The sequence below is a fragment of the Hippoglossus stenolepis genome, chromosome 22 (assembly GCF_022539355.2).
Source record: "Hippoglossus stenolepis isolate QCI-W04-F060 chromosome 22, HSTE1.2, whole genome shotgun sequence".
NCBI lineage: Eukaryota > Metazoa > Chordata > Actinopteri > Pleuronectiformes > Pleuronectidae > Hippoglossus > Hippoglossus stenolepis.
Window position 1 is genome coordinate 9,928,227 of NC_061504.1, and position 13,473 is coordinate 9,941,699.

A 13,473-nucleotide genomic window follows, 5' to 3' on the forward strand; every position below is an offset into this window, starting at 1 on the left:
TCTGTATCTCTTTTCTACAAACTCAACGTGCAGACAGTGTTGGTTTTACTTCACGTCAAACACATCCAGATGTTTATGGTCTCCTGGATGAAATGGACCATGTGCTGATTCTATTTAAAACTCATGGCTGCAATCTGGTCTCTTGAAATGAACCTCCATCTTTTTTTTCCCCTTTCTTGGGTTGAAAGAATTTTGGGAATCCGGGGTTTTGAGAGTCATGAGACCCAGACACCAGCAGCAGCAGCGGAGGGGCGTTTGTTTCACAGGAACTGCACACTCAGCACCCAGGAGGCAGCGGATGGATCCAATAAAAACGCAGTAGGACACTTCCGACGCCCAATTTGTTGCTCACAAGGAACCGAGTGAACTGTAAGTGTCGTGTGTGTTTTTCAGGCTTTTACAAGGATAAAAAAAACTTTCTGGCAAATCTGTAGAACATATCAGATAATGTAACTGTTGCGTTCTGCCTCATTTCCCCTGTAAATCACCAAAAGCAGCGCGTAATTTGGCACACTTTTACGCTCTTTATCCGCTACGTCGCCTGCGTAATTACGCATCACCAAGCGGCGCACAAGGACCTCGATCGTTTTCAGGCCACACTGCAAAAAACACGTCCACCTCAACTCGTCGTTTTCTTCATCCACATCTGCTCCGCAAAGCTGCTGCTGTGCGTAAAGTTGCGTTTCCAGTAAATAGGCGTGTTCTCACTTTGATGGCACAGTTTAATCGACTTTCTTGGACTGTAAAACTCCCCTTTTCAAAATCTCGGTGTGGTCATTTCTTGCAGCGTTCGCAGAAGAGGACCCACGTCATTCTGTGAGACAACTCCCCCTTTTTCTTTCCTCCCCTGCCCCTGGCTGGAACTCAACATCCACAGTTTTTGGAACAACTGGATAAAAGGAGTTTGGAGCAGGAGCGCTAACATGATGACCGGGTTCAGGCTCAACTTGTCGCCGCTGAAGGAGCCGCTGGGCTTCGTCAAACTGGTGGAGTGGGTAAGTTAGATGTTCATAAGTGTGTGTGTGTCTGTGAAAACGGAGAGAGAAAGTGTGTGTGTGTGTGTGTCATAACCAGAGGACAGGGAGGTTCAGTCCTTTTCCTCGCTCCTTGGACTTTCCCTTCTCTTCCTGGCGTTTTTTCACCCTCGAGAAAAAACTAACTCTTAATCTGTTTCAGGAGGAATTTGTTCAAAAAGTATATTTTCAAACCACACAACTTCATCAAACATTCATAGAAAGATACATCAACTCCTCTTTATGCTTTACTTCCATCTGCAGCTTGGAGATTTGGCTAAATGTGTAATTTTAAGGTAAAATGTTTGGATCGAACTCATGTAATCCAACTTAATTAGTTCCTAACACAAGAATAAAATTCCTCACACACACAAATTGATATATCTAAGGTTTTAAAGTGACAAACAAACTTAGTATGATGAAGAAGAGTTGGTTTAAGTGAGGAAAACCAAACCAAGAATACGTCCACCATGACAGTAATTATGTTTTTTTTATTGTACATACTTTTATTTCCTTCTTCTATTTGCATCCTCGCAAACTTTAAATTGAGATTTTAAAGGTTTAAAGTGACAAATAAAGTTTGATTGATGTAGAAAAGTTAGTTAAAGTGAGAGAAACCAAACCAAAATGGGTCAATTGTAATTTACTTTTCATTAAAGTAGATTTTCCCTCTTTAACTGTCTTCCTCACACACTTTAAATTGGGATCTTTAAGGTTTAAAGTGTTAAATAAGAGGAGTTGTATAGTGAGGGAATTCAAAATTTGTCCATTGTGACAGAAATTAAGTTATTTCTTTATTTTTGGTCATTAAAGTTCACGTTGCTTCTTCTAGTTGCTTCCTCACACACTTTAAACTGAGGGGTTTTTAGGTTGAAAGTGACAAACTAACTTTATTTGATGAAGAAAAGTTGGTTAAAGTGAGAAAAAAGATTCTGCTTGAAAGTTTTATTTTCTTTAAACTTGATTTTCATTCTTCTATTTGCTTCTTCGCAGACTTTAAATGTACATCTTCAAGATTGAAAGTGAAACTTTGTCTCACAACACAAAGTGAGCTGAGTGCCGAGCTCTGCCCTTCACATGACACAGTTAGAGATTAATGCATCTTTCACCAATTATTTACTTTACTGCAGACAAGTGAAATATTTTTGGGCTACTCGTATACACACTCGTTCACACACACACACGTGCATCATGGAACAGTTACTTATGGAAAGTCCAGTGATCAGCTCTGCTCTAAATAACTGGGTCAGAGGAATCCAGTGAGGGCAATGCAGCTCTGCTAGTTTCACTCAGCTGGTCTAATTTTCTTGTAACACACACACACATGCAACAACAACCAGTCATCTGACTCAGGACAAGTCTTTGTGTGTGTGTCCTGTGTTTGTGTGTTTGTGTGTGTGTGTGTGTGTGTGTGTGTGTGTGTGTGTGTGTGTGTGTGTGTGTGTGTGTGTTTGTCTTACATAACCCTTATTTAACACAACATATTTTGTTATTCACGAGGGATTGGATGATTAATGGTGTGCTTGGACTGGCTCAGTTGTTGCTGGGAGCTTCCTCTGTGCTGTATCACCGGAGTCTTCCTCACCCACACAACAGCACTAATGACCACAGGAAACATTATTAAAAAGTCTCCGGACGTTTTGAGGCATCAGCACAATGAGGCTGATGAGCAGAAGCTGAACAAACCCTCATTTACTCAACAACAAAATATCCCTTACTAAATTTCGAATGTACATCAATATTCAAATAATGATGCAATCAAAAGAAACAAGCATTACCGTGTTAAAGAAAGTGAAACAAAGTTTCCTGGATCTCACCCTGACCTGGATCCACACCAACATTGGGGGGGGTTCTTCCCTTACCCATACAGCTCATCCTTCAGCCAAGTTTCATGGTAATCTGTCGAGTCGTTTTTGTGTAATTCTGCCAATTAACAGACAAACAAACTCAGGCAAAAACATACAATTTCTCAAAATTCTGACATAATTATCTCGTTAATTCAGCTTCCATGTGGTTTTCTTTGTCTTATATGATACCAAATTATTCTGTGCACGAAGAAATGAACGGGGGAAACAATCAGCGTGTTAATTGATGACGAAAATGATCGAGAGTAACAATAACAAACAAACATTCATCTATTTAATTGTTGTCTTCCACAAAGGGGCGGAGCCAGGGGGGTCACTGACCCACTAAAATCTGATTGGCCCCAACAGTGGCCTGTCCTGTCAGTAGTCTTTTTTTTTTTTTTAAAGTAAACTAGTTACTAATAAATGCAACACTTTGGTACGATTCATTCAACTTCTAAGCTTTTTGAAGTATTAATTGGCCCCTTTATGGCCCCGGATTTAAAAAAAGGAATCTGCAACTTGACCGCGAGAGAGTAGTTTTCTCTCATGTCACATAACTCAGCCTAAACACTCCTTAGATATTATCTTCCATACCCTAGTGAACAGGAAGGAGGGTTCAGGAGAATTAAAACGCTACACGGCTGCTCCGTTCACTCAACGTGCTGAATAATGATGATGAAGCCGTTTCTCTGGTTCTTTTCTTTACTCGTGACGATGTCGTGTCCCCCGGCCAAAGGAGGCAGAGCCAGATTTGTGAGGATTGCGAGGGAAACCCGGTGGCTAAGTCGTCGGCGCATGTTCCGTCGGCTTTGAGGGGGAATTGGGCCGGACTGACCTGGACTCAGTGACCTCTGACGATATTCATTTATTTTTGCAGCTAAAATCAGATAACAGGCCCCTGCACCCCCCTCATTCTGTTCACTCCTCATTGTTTGCATCTCATCCAGGAACCTGCGACCTGTGCTCCTGCTGCATATTTCCAGTGCTTCTCGCCATGTGTGCAAAGTGATGACGCCGTCTCACAGCCTGATTGTGAGCGAGGACTTAATTTTATTTGGCAGCCTCGGGAATGTTCCCAGATTGGAAGGCAGGAGTTTGCAGATGTCTGAGATGCCTGGGACAGAGGTCGTAGCGGCGGCGAGGTTCTGCGGCGTCTCCGCGGCGTTCGGAAGACGCCGTGTCTGCAGAACGAAAAACAAACAGTGATATTGTAAACTTGACAAAACGCATCCCAGAATTCATGCTGTTGAAATATGAGAGCATAAAGAAAATAAGGTTAAATGCTGATGCGTGGGTTTGGTGCAGGCCGGCTGTTACATTTGTGCGGAGTCGGGGAGGCGGGAATGTGAGAGAAGTAGCTGTGTGTGTGTGTGTGTGTGTGTGTGTGTGTGTGTGTGTGTGTGTGTGTGTGTGTGTGTGTGTGTGTGTGTGTGTGTGTGTGTGTGTGTGTGTGTGTGTGTGTGTGTGTGTGTGTGTGTGTGTGTGTGTGTGTGTGTGTGGCCAGAAAAACAGGAAGTGGCAGCCAGTGACATCTGGAGAAACATGTGGGAGAGGCCTTAAGGTGTGTGTGTGTGTGAGTGAGTGGGTGGGTAACAGATGAACATTATGTATGTGCACGTGTGGGTCTCTAAATCTAAATGTTGACTTTCCCTCTGTTGTAAGCACTTTTCATTTACGTGTGTGTGTGTGATACATTTGCGCTGATCAAACAGAACTGAAGAGGTCAGTAAAAACAGTGTTATTTTTAAGTTGTGGTTTGGTTTTGTGTGTCTGAACAGATTATGGTGTGTGTTCTTAGGTTTTAACGTGCGGTGTCGGAGGTGATCGTAACTTTAAAGCTGCTTTAACCATTACTCTCGTATTGATAATGGATCAGATGATGACGTGTAATGTGAAAGGGGGGTCACTAGTGGTGATAAAACCAAGAGAGAATTATCACCTAACTCTGCAGTTCTGTTACCGCACCAAACAGCAGGCTATGGCTCAGGAAGTGGAGTGGGTCGCCCATTAAACAGAAGGTCGGTGGTTCGATCACCAGCTCCTCCAGTCTGTGTGCCAAAGTGTCCTCGGACAAGACACCGAACCCTAAATTGCCCCTATTGGCCCACGTATGAATGACATGTGAAAGGAAAACCACACATCATTCATATAAGATTAGAAAAGCTTTGTGTCTGGTAGATGTGCAAATAAGCCAACATTTGTTAGCATGTTTAAAATAGATCTTAAAAAGTTTATGTGGCCAGTTTTGAAGGCGACATGTGGTGTCAGTTATGTTAAGTGCAGAAGAGAAACCACACAAGCTTGGAAAGACGGAACACCTGCAGCTCACGTGGTGTCAGTCGCTTGACATTTCAACTTTATTCACTAAATACCCCCAAAAAATCATCCTCTGATTTGTCTCTATTATCGACATTTCGACTTTATTCTTGAAATGCAAAAGGAGAAAAAAAAAACCTGCCTAATTTTTTAGGCAGTAATACTCTTCCTTAGTTTACAGATTGAAAAATGAAAACAGGTTCTCTGGGAAACAAGGATATTAAAACACGCCTGTAATCTTGACTTTTCTTGACTCCATATTCCTTTAATGGAAAATCCCCTTTTTTATATTTTGCATCTTCATCCAACAGCTGTCGAGACAAACAAGATGTTTGATGAGTTACGATGTGCCGAGACGTGAAACTGTGTCCGTGACGACAACGTATGAAACTATGCAACGACAGATTTCGAGCAGAAAAATCCTTTATTCTCATGTTGGTGTTAAGGTTTAAAGAGAAGATTCCCACGTCAGATCATCTTCACCCATGATGGTGGCGTAAGATGATATCAGTGAGAGTCTGGACGAGCTTCACACCCAGAGAATTATACGATCAGTGTTTCTGCTGCTGCAGTTTGAGGGTTAAACTGAAGGGAAGAATTTAGTCTGTGTTGGTATTAAGGGGAGTATTAGTGTCACATGGTCGAGACCCTGAGGCTTTTGTGCCCATTTTTAATTAACTGATCAAATTTCTAGATCAGCCAAATTATGTTATCATGTGCAAAATTATATTGTTGGTTAAAAATATAATTGACTTTATCTTCACATAATAAAAAAGCCATAACTCTTGAAAATCTTTTACATATACAGCACTGAAGAAAATGAATTTAAAAAATACAATTTAAATATCCAGAAAAGTAAATATGTTCAATATCGTGTAACAACAGTGTTTTTGCTCTTTAGGTTTATAGAAAGAATATTAAAAATTTCCAGTATCTCATGTTTTCAGATTTTCGTATTTTTCCCCCCCAGAGATGAACAGTGTTTTCTCGCTCCTCTCAACCATCTTCCCCCTCATCTCTCGACTCTCTCGTGTCTGTCCAAACAGCTCACGGCCATATTTGCTTTTGGAAGCTGCGGCGGCTTCTCGGGGAGGAACATCGTGTCCTTGTTCTGCGGCGACGGCAGCAACGAAACGCTCACGGCCAACTTCCACTACCCATTCAGGTGAGAATCCTCTCAACGTCGCTCAGATAAGAGAACGCAACGGTAAACAATCATGTTAACCCACCTCCATCTTGTGTTGCGGTCAGGTTGAGCCAGTTCCCGCTCGTTGATGGAAACAACACTATTTGCAACCGCTCCGTCACGACGACACACCTGGTCGGAGACTCTGCGTCCTCGGCGGAGTTCTTCGTGGGCATCGCTACCGTCTGTTTCCTGTACAGCATGGTGGCCCTGCTGGTTTATTTAGGCTACATGCACGTCTACAAGGACTCTGACTTTGGACCCATTTTTGTGAGTATTGATCTTATCGTCTTAGTTCTAAAGCCTGATCACAAAGATCTGCTGATCCCTAACTGAGCTCTCCATCCTGTCCGTTCCCAGGACTTTGTTCTCACGGCGATCCTCGTCTTCCTGTGGCTGGTGTGTTCCTCCGCCTGGGCGAAGGGCCTGCAGAACGTGAAGGACGCCACGGACACTGACGGCATCAGTGCCACGCTGGCGCTCTGCAAGGGCAGCAACATCACCTGCGAGGTCACAGACTTCGCCAACTTGCGAACCCTCAACATCTCTGTGGTGAGACAGAAAAACAGAGAGGATTCTAAAGGGGATATACTATGCAGACCTTGTACATACACCAAAACCTATATAACACACTAGAGGAAAGAAAAAATGAAAAACCACCATATTAAGGTTTTTGATACACTTGCGCCGAACTCTTTCCGAAGTGGAAATCCATAAATTTCATGCAGCAAAGTCTGTTCACACATCAGCTGTATAAATCCTTTGGAGGGAGCTGTGTGACAAACGGACTTAAATCGATGTCACGCTATGAACTCCACTGTCATTCATCTCTATTGAAACACATCTGAATGATGAATTCATTAGTGTCAGCAATTTTCAAGCTCCTTGCTTCGCTCTGATCTATGAATCCAAACATTTGGCCAGCGGACAAGTTATTCCTACTAAATAAATAAATAAGAGGCTCTGGAGCCCCGCTCCTTCTTATGTAATACGACACTAACAGGCAGCAAGCAGCCTGACTCACAGTCATGCGACACTGAGCGAAAGCACTTTCATTTTCTTCATGCACTTTTGGCGTGCACTGCAAAACACTCTCTGTATCACAAGTCCAAAGCAAATTTATTGGACTGAAGTTCAATGGAGGCTAACGCCACCAAAGCATAAGTCTAAAAACAGATATTCAAATATTCAAATATTCAAATTAAAAAAGTCTTGATATTCTCTTGTGAATGTATCATCACATATTTCTTGTGTTTCCTTTCTGTCTTTATTCTTCCAGGTGTTCGGTTACCTCAACATGTTCGTGTGGGCAGGAAACGCCTGGTTCGTGTACAAGGAGACTCGCTGGCACTCTCAGAAATTCTCTTCCCAGTCCGGACCAGGAAGGCAACAGGTCCCTGCTCCCATCTAACGCACAGCACTCGTACAGCGACGCACGACACACAAATACTAACACTCACAGACACAATAATTGACACGCACACACCAGTCACACACGTTCGAATATACATGTGCGATACATGTATGGACAAATGTGCACGCAGACATAAATACACTCACACACATGCATAACATTTTCTGTGAATGTGATGAAGACCAACAAAGGATTTGGTAGGTAATACACAAACTGGTATTTTGTAACACAAAATGACTATATGTCCCATAATTCCTTGCACAATCATTGCATACTAGAAACTGAGGGTACAGGAGATTTTTCTGGGGTCTAAGTGACTGTGCGGCACTTGGATGTGCTCCAGTTTAAAGGTGCTACATGTAAGTATTTTAGTTTAAAACATTTAGAAAATAAACCAAATGATCAACTCATTTTGAAGAAATAATAGATTTGATGTTATGTCAAAGACTTCTAAGTATTGTATTTGAGGGATGTCCACTGGTTAGCATGCTAACTAGCCAGTCACAGCCAGATAGGAAAGATAGCGTCGTACCAGTGGCTTAAAATCCTCGTTTTGGGGGGGGAAATGATCATATGTGAGTCGCATCCAAGAAAACAATAACAATGCAATTTATAAATAAACGGTGCTTTCATAAAACACATGCGTAAAAATTTGACCCATGGTCCATATTCACATAGAGCATCATCACAAGCTATTAGTAAACACAGACATAGATAGGATCTATATTTTAATATAGCGCCACCTTAAGGGCAAGGAACCACATTCTGCCATAAAGAAAATAAATGATAAGAGATTGAAGTTATTGGCAAATTAAGGATTGAAGTTTGGTGCTGAACTTTTCTTCTAAAATGTTTAGTGAATAGCTATGTAGCGATAGTAAACGCTTACATACAGCAACTTTAATGTCTTCACATTTGCCTTTATTTTTACCACATACTATAGAAATACTAATGCAAATAGTGAGAAACGTGCCTTCTACCAACTATTCCAGGGCGGTTTCTTACTCTTTAGGAAGCGATACGTGCTCAGACGATGATCTATAGCAGTGTTGTTGCTTGTCTTTATGAACTGAGGGTTTCTTACTTCTCTGGTTATTATACTTGACTACATGCTGATCAATGTAAGGTACTTTACACTCATGCCGTCGCCACAATAAGGACAATGTGATGAAGGTTTTCAGGGTAACACACAGAGGCTGGTAATATTAAAATTATTTTTACCATTCAACCATTTCAGATAATTGAAATTCACAAATATTTCATGAATAAAAAGGCTGTGAAATTTAGTCATACACTTGCCTTGGTGTTAAATCCTGTTTTTTTTGCACATGTTGTATATTTTTAGATACCAAAGCACTTGTGTATGCAGAGAGTGAGTCACTCATGCTCATTTATTCTTTGCTTTTCATTCATCGGAGTCCTGTTTGCCACAGCGGTGGTTATCAGGCATGGAAAGACTAAACTAGGATTATTCATTTACAAAAGTAATGTACGGCTGTTGTCTAGTACATTGATCTGGTGAATCTATCAAAGCTTTTATTCTGAAATGCTTTTCCTCTATAAGGTAAATCAATGCATTCAAGCAGACTTGTTACATTTTTAAGCTTTAAGATGCATGAATTGGCCTCCGATCCAAATATTATGGAGGTTATTTGAACATTCAGTGTTTTTCTTTTCAAAACATGTTTAATGCACTCGAATGGTGTTTTATATGCTTTTATATCGTCCTTCAAAGCACAGGGAGAGTGTTATGTCATAAGGAATACTTGAGTGAGAGTTATTTAGTTCACATGTCACTGTGTATATGTGCATTTTTAAAATCCTGTGACGGCTTTGTTGTATTTAGTGTGCACCTCGATGTTGGTTGCCACCCGCCAATAAACCCAACAAAGAAGTTTGTTAATTTGTTTCCTCTACGTTGAATGTTGTCGGGACTTCCTCCTGCTTTTTTATTCTAATTTCATCCGTCTTTTTTTTTCTTTTATCCAAAGTAACATTTTCTTTTTGTGTTCATGTTAAATCGATCACATCTTATTTTTTTTGATTGTCTAGTTTCTTTAAATCTGTCAGGAGACACGAACAGTGAGCTTGTATCTTTGTTTTTTACACTTTTATTTTTCATTTTCAGTGTACGTAGATGGTTAGAATGAGTCGTTTATGTTTTATTTTTGATCTGTTTCTTGGTTAGTGAAACTGTACGTTGGACGGTGTCGCTGATTCTCTGAAGGACAAACGTAAATGTAACAGTGTGTAACTGTGTGTGTGTGTGTGTGTGTGGTGTACTGGTTATGCTGCTGCACTCCTGTAATCATCACTCAACACGCCCTTAGCTTTGTCAATGATTCCAATGAATTTAAAGGAGACCTATTATGCTCGTCATGCTCTCAAACTGTGGACACCGGGAGACTTTAGCTTGGTTGTACTCGGTGGAGTGTTTTGATTTCCCGGCAGCACCAAAAAAACGAACCTTAACTGTCATTACAAACGCTGCCCGCTCCTCCTCCCTCCTCTCGGCCCAGCCTAGTGACCCGCGTTGTGATGTAGACGCACCCTCCGTGTTTACTGTGGGAGAGAAGAGCCCCCTCTGCTGCGGACTGAGGGATTTGGAGCCATGCACGTCGTATATCACAAAAAAAACAATGCAACCCACTAGAGGACCGGGAAAGACTGAAAAAGCAAAATAGGCCTCCTTTAAACTGTCTTATCAAAGAGACACATACACTCTGACAAATGACCAATTTCAATGTACATTTGTTTTTTCAATAAAAAAGTATGATTTATTTCATAAATCCCTGTCGTGAACTTCTTATTCATCTGCAAATCTGTGTGTGTGTGTGTGTGTGTGTGGTTTTACATGTGCCTGTAAGAATGTCTGTGGTTCCCAAACTAGGGGTCAGGATCCCCCGGGGGGAGGGGGGTCGTGAGCCACAGAAGGAGGGTCACAAGATGATTTCCAGATTTCAAATACAATTTAACATAATATATTTTAGCCACAATTATACTCTCTGTCTGTCCGTGTGACAGCTTCAGCTACAGAGGCTCAGTTTATATGATTCACTCTGGTTGTTTGTGAAATTGAAGGTTTGAACATGTGAAGCTTCGAATCATCTGTGACCCGTAAACATCGTTTTGACCACGAAGAGAGAGAGAAACATTGTGCTCAGTGTTTCCCTGGTTTCTTCTGCGACTCTCTGACTTGTCCTGTGAAATCAGTGATCGCACTGTGATGGACACAAACGCAACATTGTGGTCGAGTTATTCTGTGTGTGTGTGTGTGTGTGTGTGTGTGTGTGTGTGTGTGTGTGAAATGGAGGAAAGACAAAAATATTTAACGTGTGCTGGTGTCTGTATGAGAAACATCAGGATAGTACTGTATCTGGCACAAAGTGTGTCTGCATGGGAGAGATCATATTTAATCCCACTTAACCCTTCATCAGTTCATTTCAAGTTACATAATAATGAATATAGAGTTAAAATGTTGTCTTCCTTGACAACATGTCATGACTTGACCTGCACTCATCTACATTCAGGGACATTTATAAGAACCTTTCTTGAATAAAATCTGAGAAGTATCTTTTTTAGCTTTTAACTGCGTCTTCTTTTGTGCTTCGCTCAATTTTGAAGCTGAGATAAAGACGTAAACATCACACAACTGTGCCATAGAACTACTGTGTTGAATTTGTTAAGGTGGATTGAAGTGATGATTTAACATGACGTGTCTCGAAACAGGGAATTTGCACCATGAGGCGCAGGTTCTGTTTCCAGCCACAAGAGGTCAATGTAGTGCCATAGGCTCGACCCACTGATCCACTGGGAGAGGCCAAACATTAATGGACAACTTTCTGTTCAAGAAACAGGCTGACAGGGAGAATTCATGTGGATTTAATGGTCTCAAAGATTCAGTTTCTTTGGTCACCATATAGCCTCATATTGTGGGGCTTTGGCTGTGGGGTAGAGCGGCTGCCCTCAAACCATAAGGTCTGCAGTTCGATCCCAGACTTCCCCATCTGCATGCCGAAGTGTCCTTGGGCAAGATGCTAAACCCTGAATGGCAAACTGTACTGTAAAGTGCTTTGAGTGGTCATCAGGACTAGATCAATTTAAAATTTATCATTGTAAATATGCCATTGGACAAGGAAGAACATCCAACCCGTGCAGTGGTGAATAGGCTAATAATCCTCAGTGTAACATTGTATGTGTCCATATTATGAACATATATACTAAAAAAAAACATAAATGTATGTATATATTTTAACATGACATAATGTGTCTTTGTGCACTTCCAACAAACTGAGCTAGAGGACAAACTCCCTTAACTGTCACCCTCTGGCTCAACAACCTGTCAAACAGCATAAAGACCCACCATGTTGGATTACAAAATATTTTATTTATATACATATATACACACCTATCTATCTATCCATCCATCTCTGTATCTTTCTCGCTCTCTCTATTACATGTTCTCGTGTAAGATGTATCCTTTGAATAAACAGTCTCATGAAGAAGAGACAAGAGATTGGGAAATATTCTTATTTGCTTTCTTGCCAACAGTTGGATTAAAAGATTAATATGACTGTCAAGCTTGTACGCTAAATATGAAGCTACAGCTATAGTAGACATTTAAATTAGAATAAAGATGTTGAAAGTTGTGGAAAAAAGCTTGGAAAAAAACCCACCTAGCAGCATTTAAAAACTCACGAATTAAGACACATCAGGAACTCAATGTACAGTGTTCATTTGGTCCCTGATATCTGAAGTTTCCAACGCTGTCTCTTCCTCTATAAGGCCACTGCAAAGCACAACAGTAAACAAGCTCTTGTGGCAGTTGCTCCATGTTGTTGCCTTTGAGCTCCAGAAATGTTAGAAGAGCTAGGAAATCTTTGGTGAAAGTACAGACAAGAAGCTCTTCCCTAACTTTAACCTTTTGAGCTCTTTGCAAAAGAAAAGCTCATCTGGTAGCTTTTTGATTCTGTTACACATGACAGAGAAGTGCTGTAGGGTGTCTGATTTCTGAAGGGATGACTCGGATGTCGTCTAGCATGCAGGAACAAGTGCAAAGGCAATTTCTTCATCTTGTTGTAGCTGAAGTAGAGGCGCCCTCGGCTGCCAAGCTTTTTGATATATCCTTTGGTATACACACAATGCCATTGTACCAAAGTTGAAGGCATGAGAGTTTTATTTGGTCTTTCTCTTTAATTGTCTCCTTCATGCACATATGTTCTTATCTTTCAGATCAAGCAGATTGGTGAGGCTGAAGATTGCAAGCGGGATACATTTCAGATCTATCTATCTATCTATCTATCTATCTATCTATCTATCTGTCTGTCTGTCTGTCTGTCTGTCTGTCTGTCTGTCTGTCTATCTATCTATCTATCTATCTATCTATCTGTCTGTCTGTCTGTCTGTCTGTCTGTCTGTCTGTCTGTGTCTGTCTGTCTATCTATCTATCTATCTGTCTGTCTGTCTGTCTGTCTGTCTGTCTGTCTGTCTGTCTGTCTATCTATCTATCTATCTATCTATCTGTCTGTCTGTCTGTCTATCTGTCTGTCTCTGTCTGTCTGTCATCTATCTATCTATCTATCTATCTATCTGTCTATCTGTCTGTCTGTCTGTCTGTCTGTCTGTCTGATCTATCTATCTATCTGCCTGTCTGTCTGTCTGTCTGTCTCTGTCTGTCTATCTATCTATCTATCTGTC

The 13,473-nt window shown here is 41.1% G+C and overlaps 1 protein-coding gene across 1 annotated transcript; it reads left to right on the top strand.

Annotated features, from left to right (window-relative positions):
- The first annotated feature begins 221 nt into the window (after window positions 1–221).
- Window positions 222–10,565, top strand: sypl1 (synaptophysin-like 1). The gene is made up of 6 exons (XM_035147549.2): window positions 222–369; window positions 788–995; window positions 6,223–6,341; window positions 6,428–6,632; window positions 6,723–6,914; window positions 7,642–10,565. The coding sequence occupies exons 2-6, from the start codon at window positions 924–926 to the stop codon at window positions 7,771–7,773; spliced, it is 720 nt and encodes a 239-aa protein (XP_035003440.1). The 5' UTR covers window positions 222–369; window positions 788–923; the 3' UTR covers window positions 7,774–10,565.
- Window positions 10,566–13,473: the final 2,908 nt, after the last annotated feature.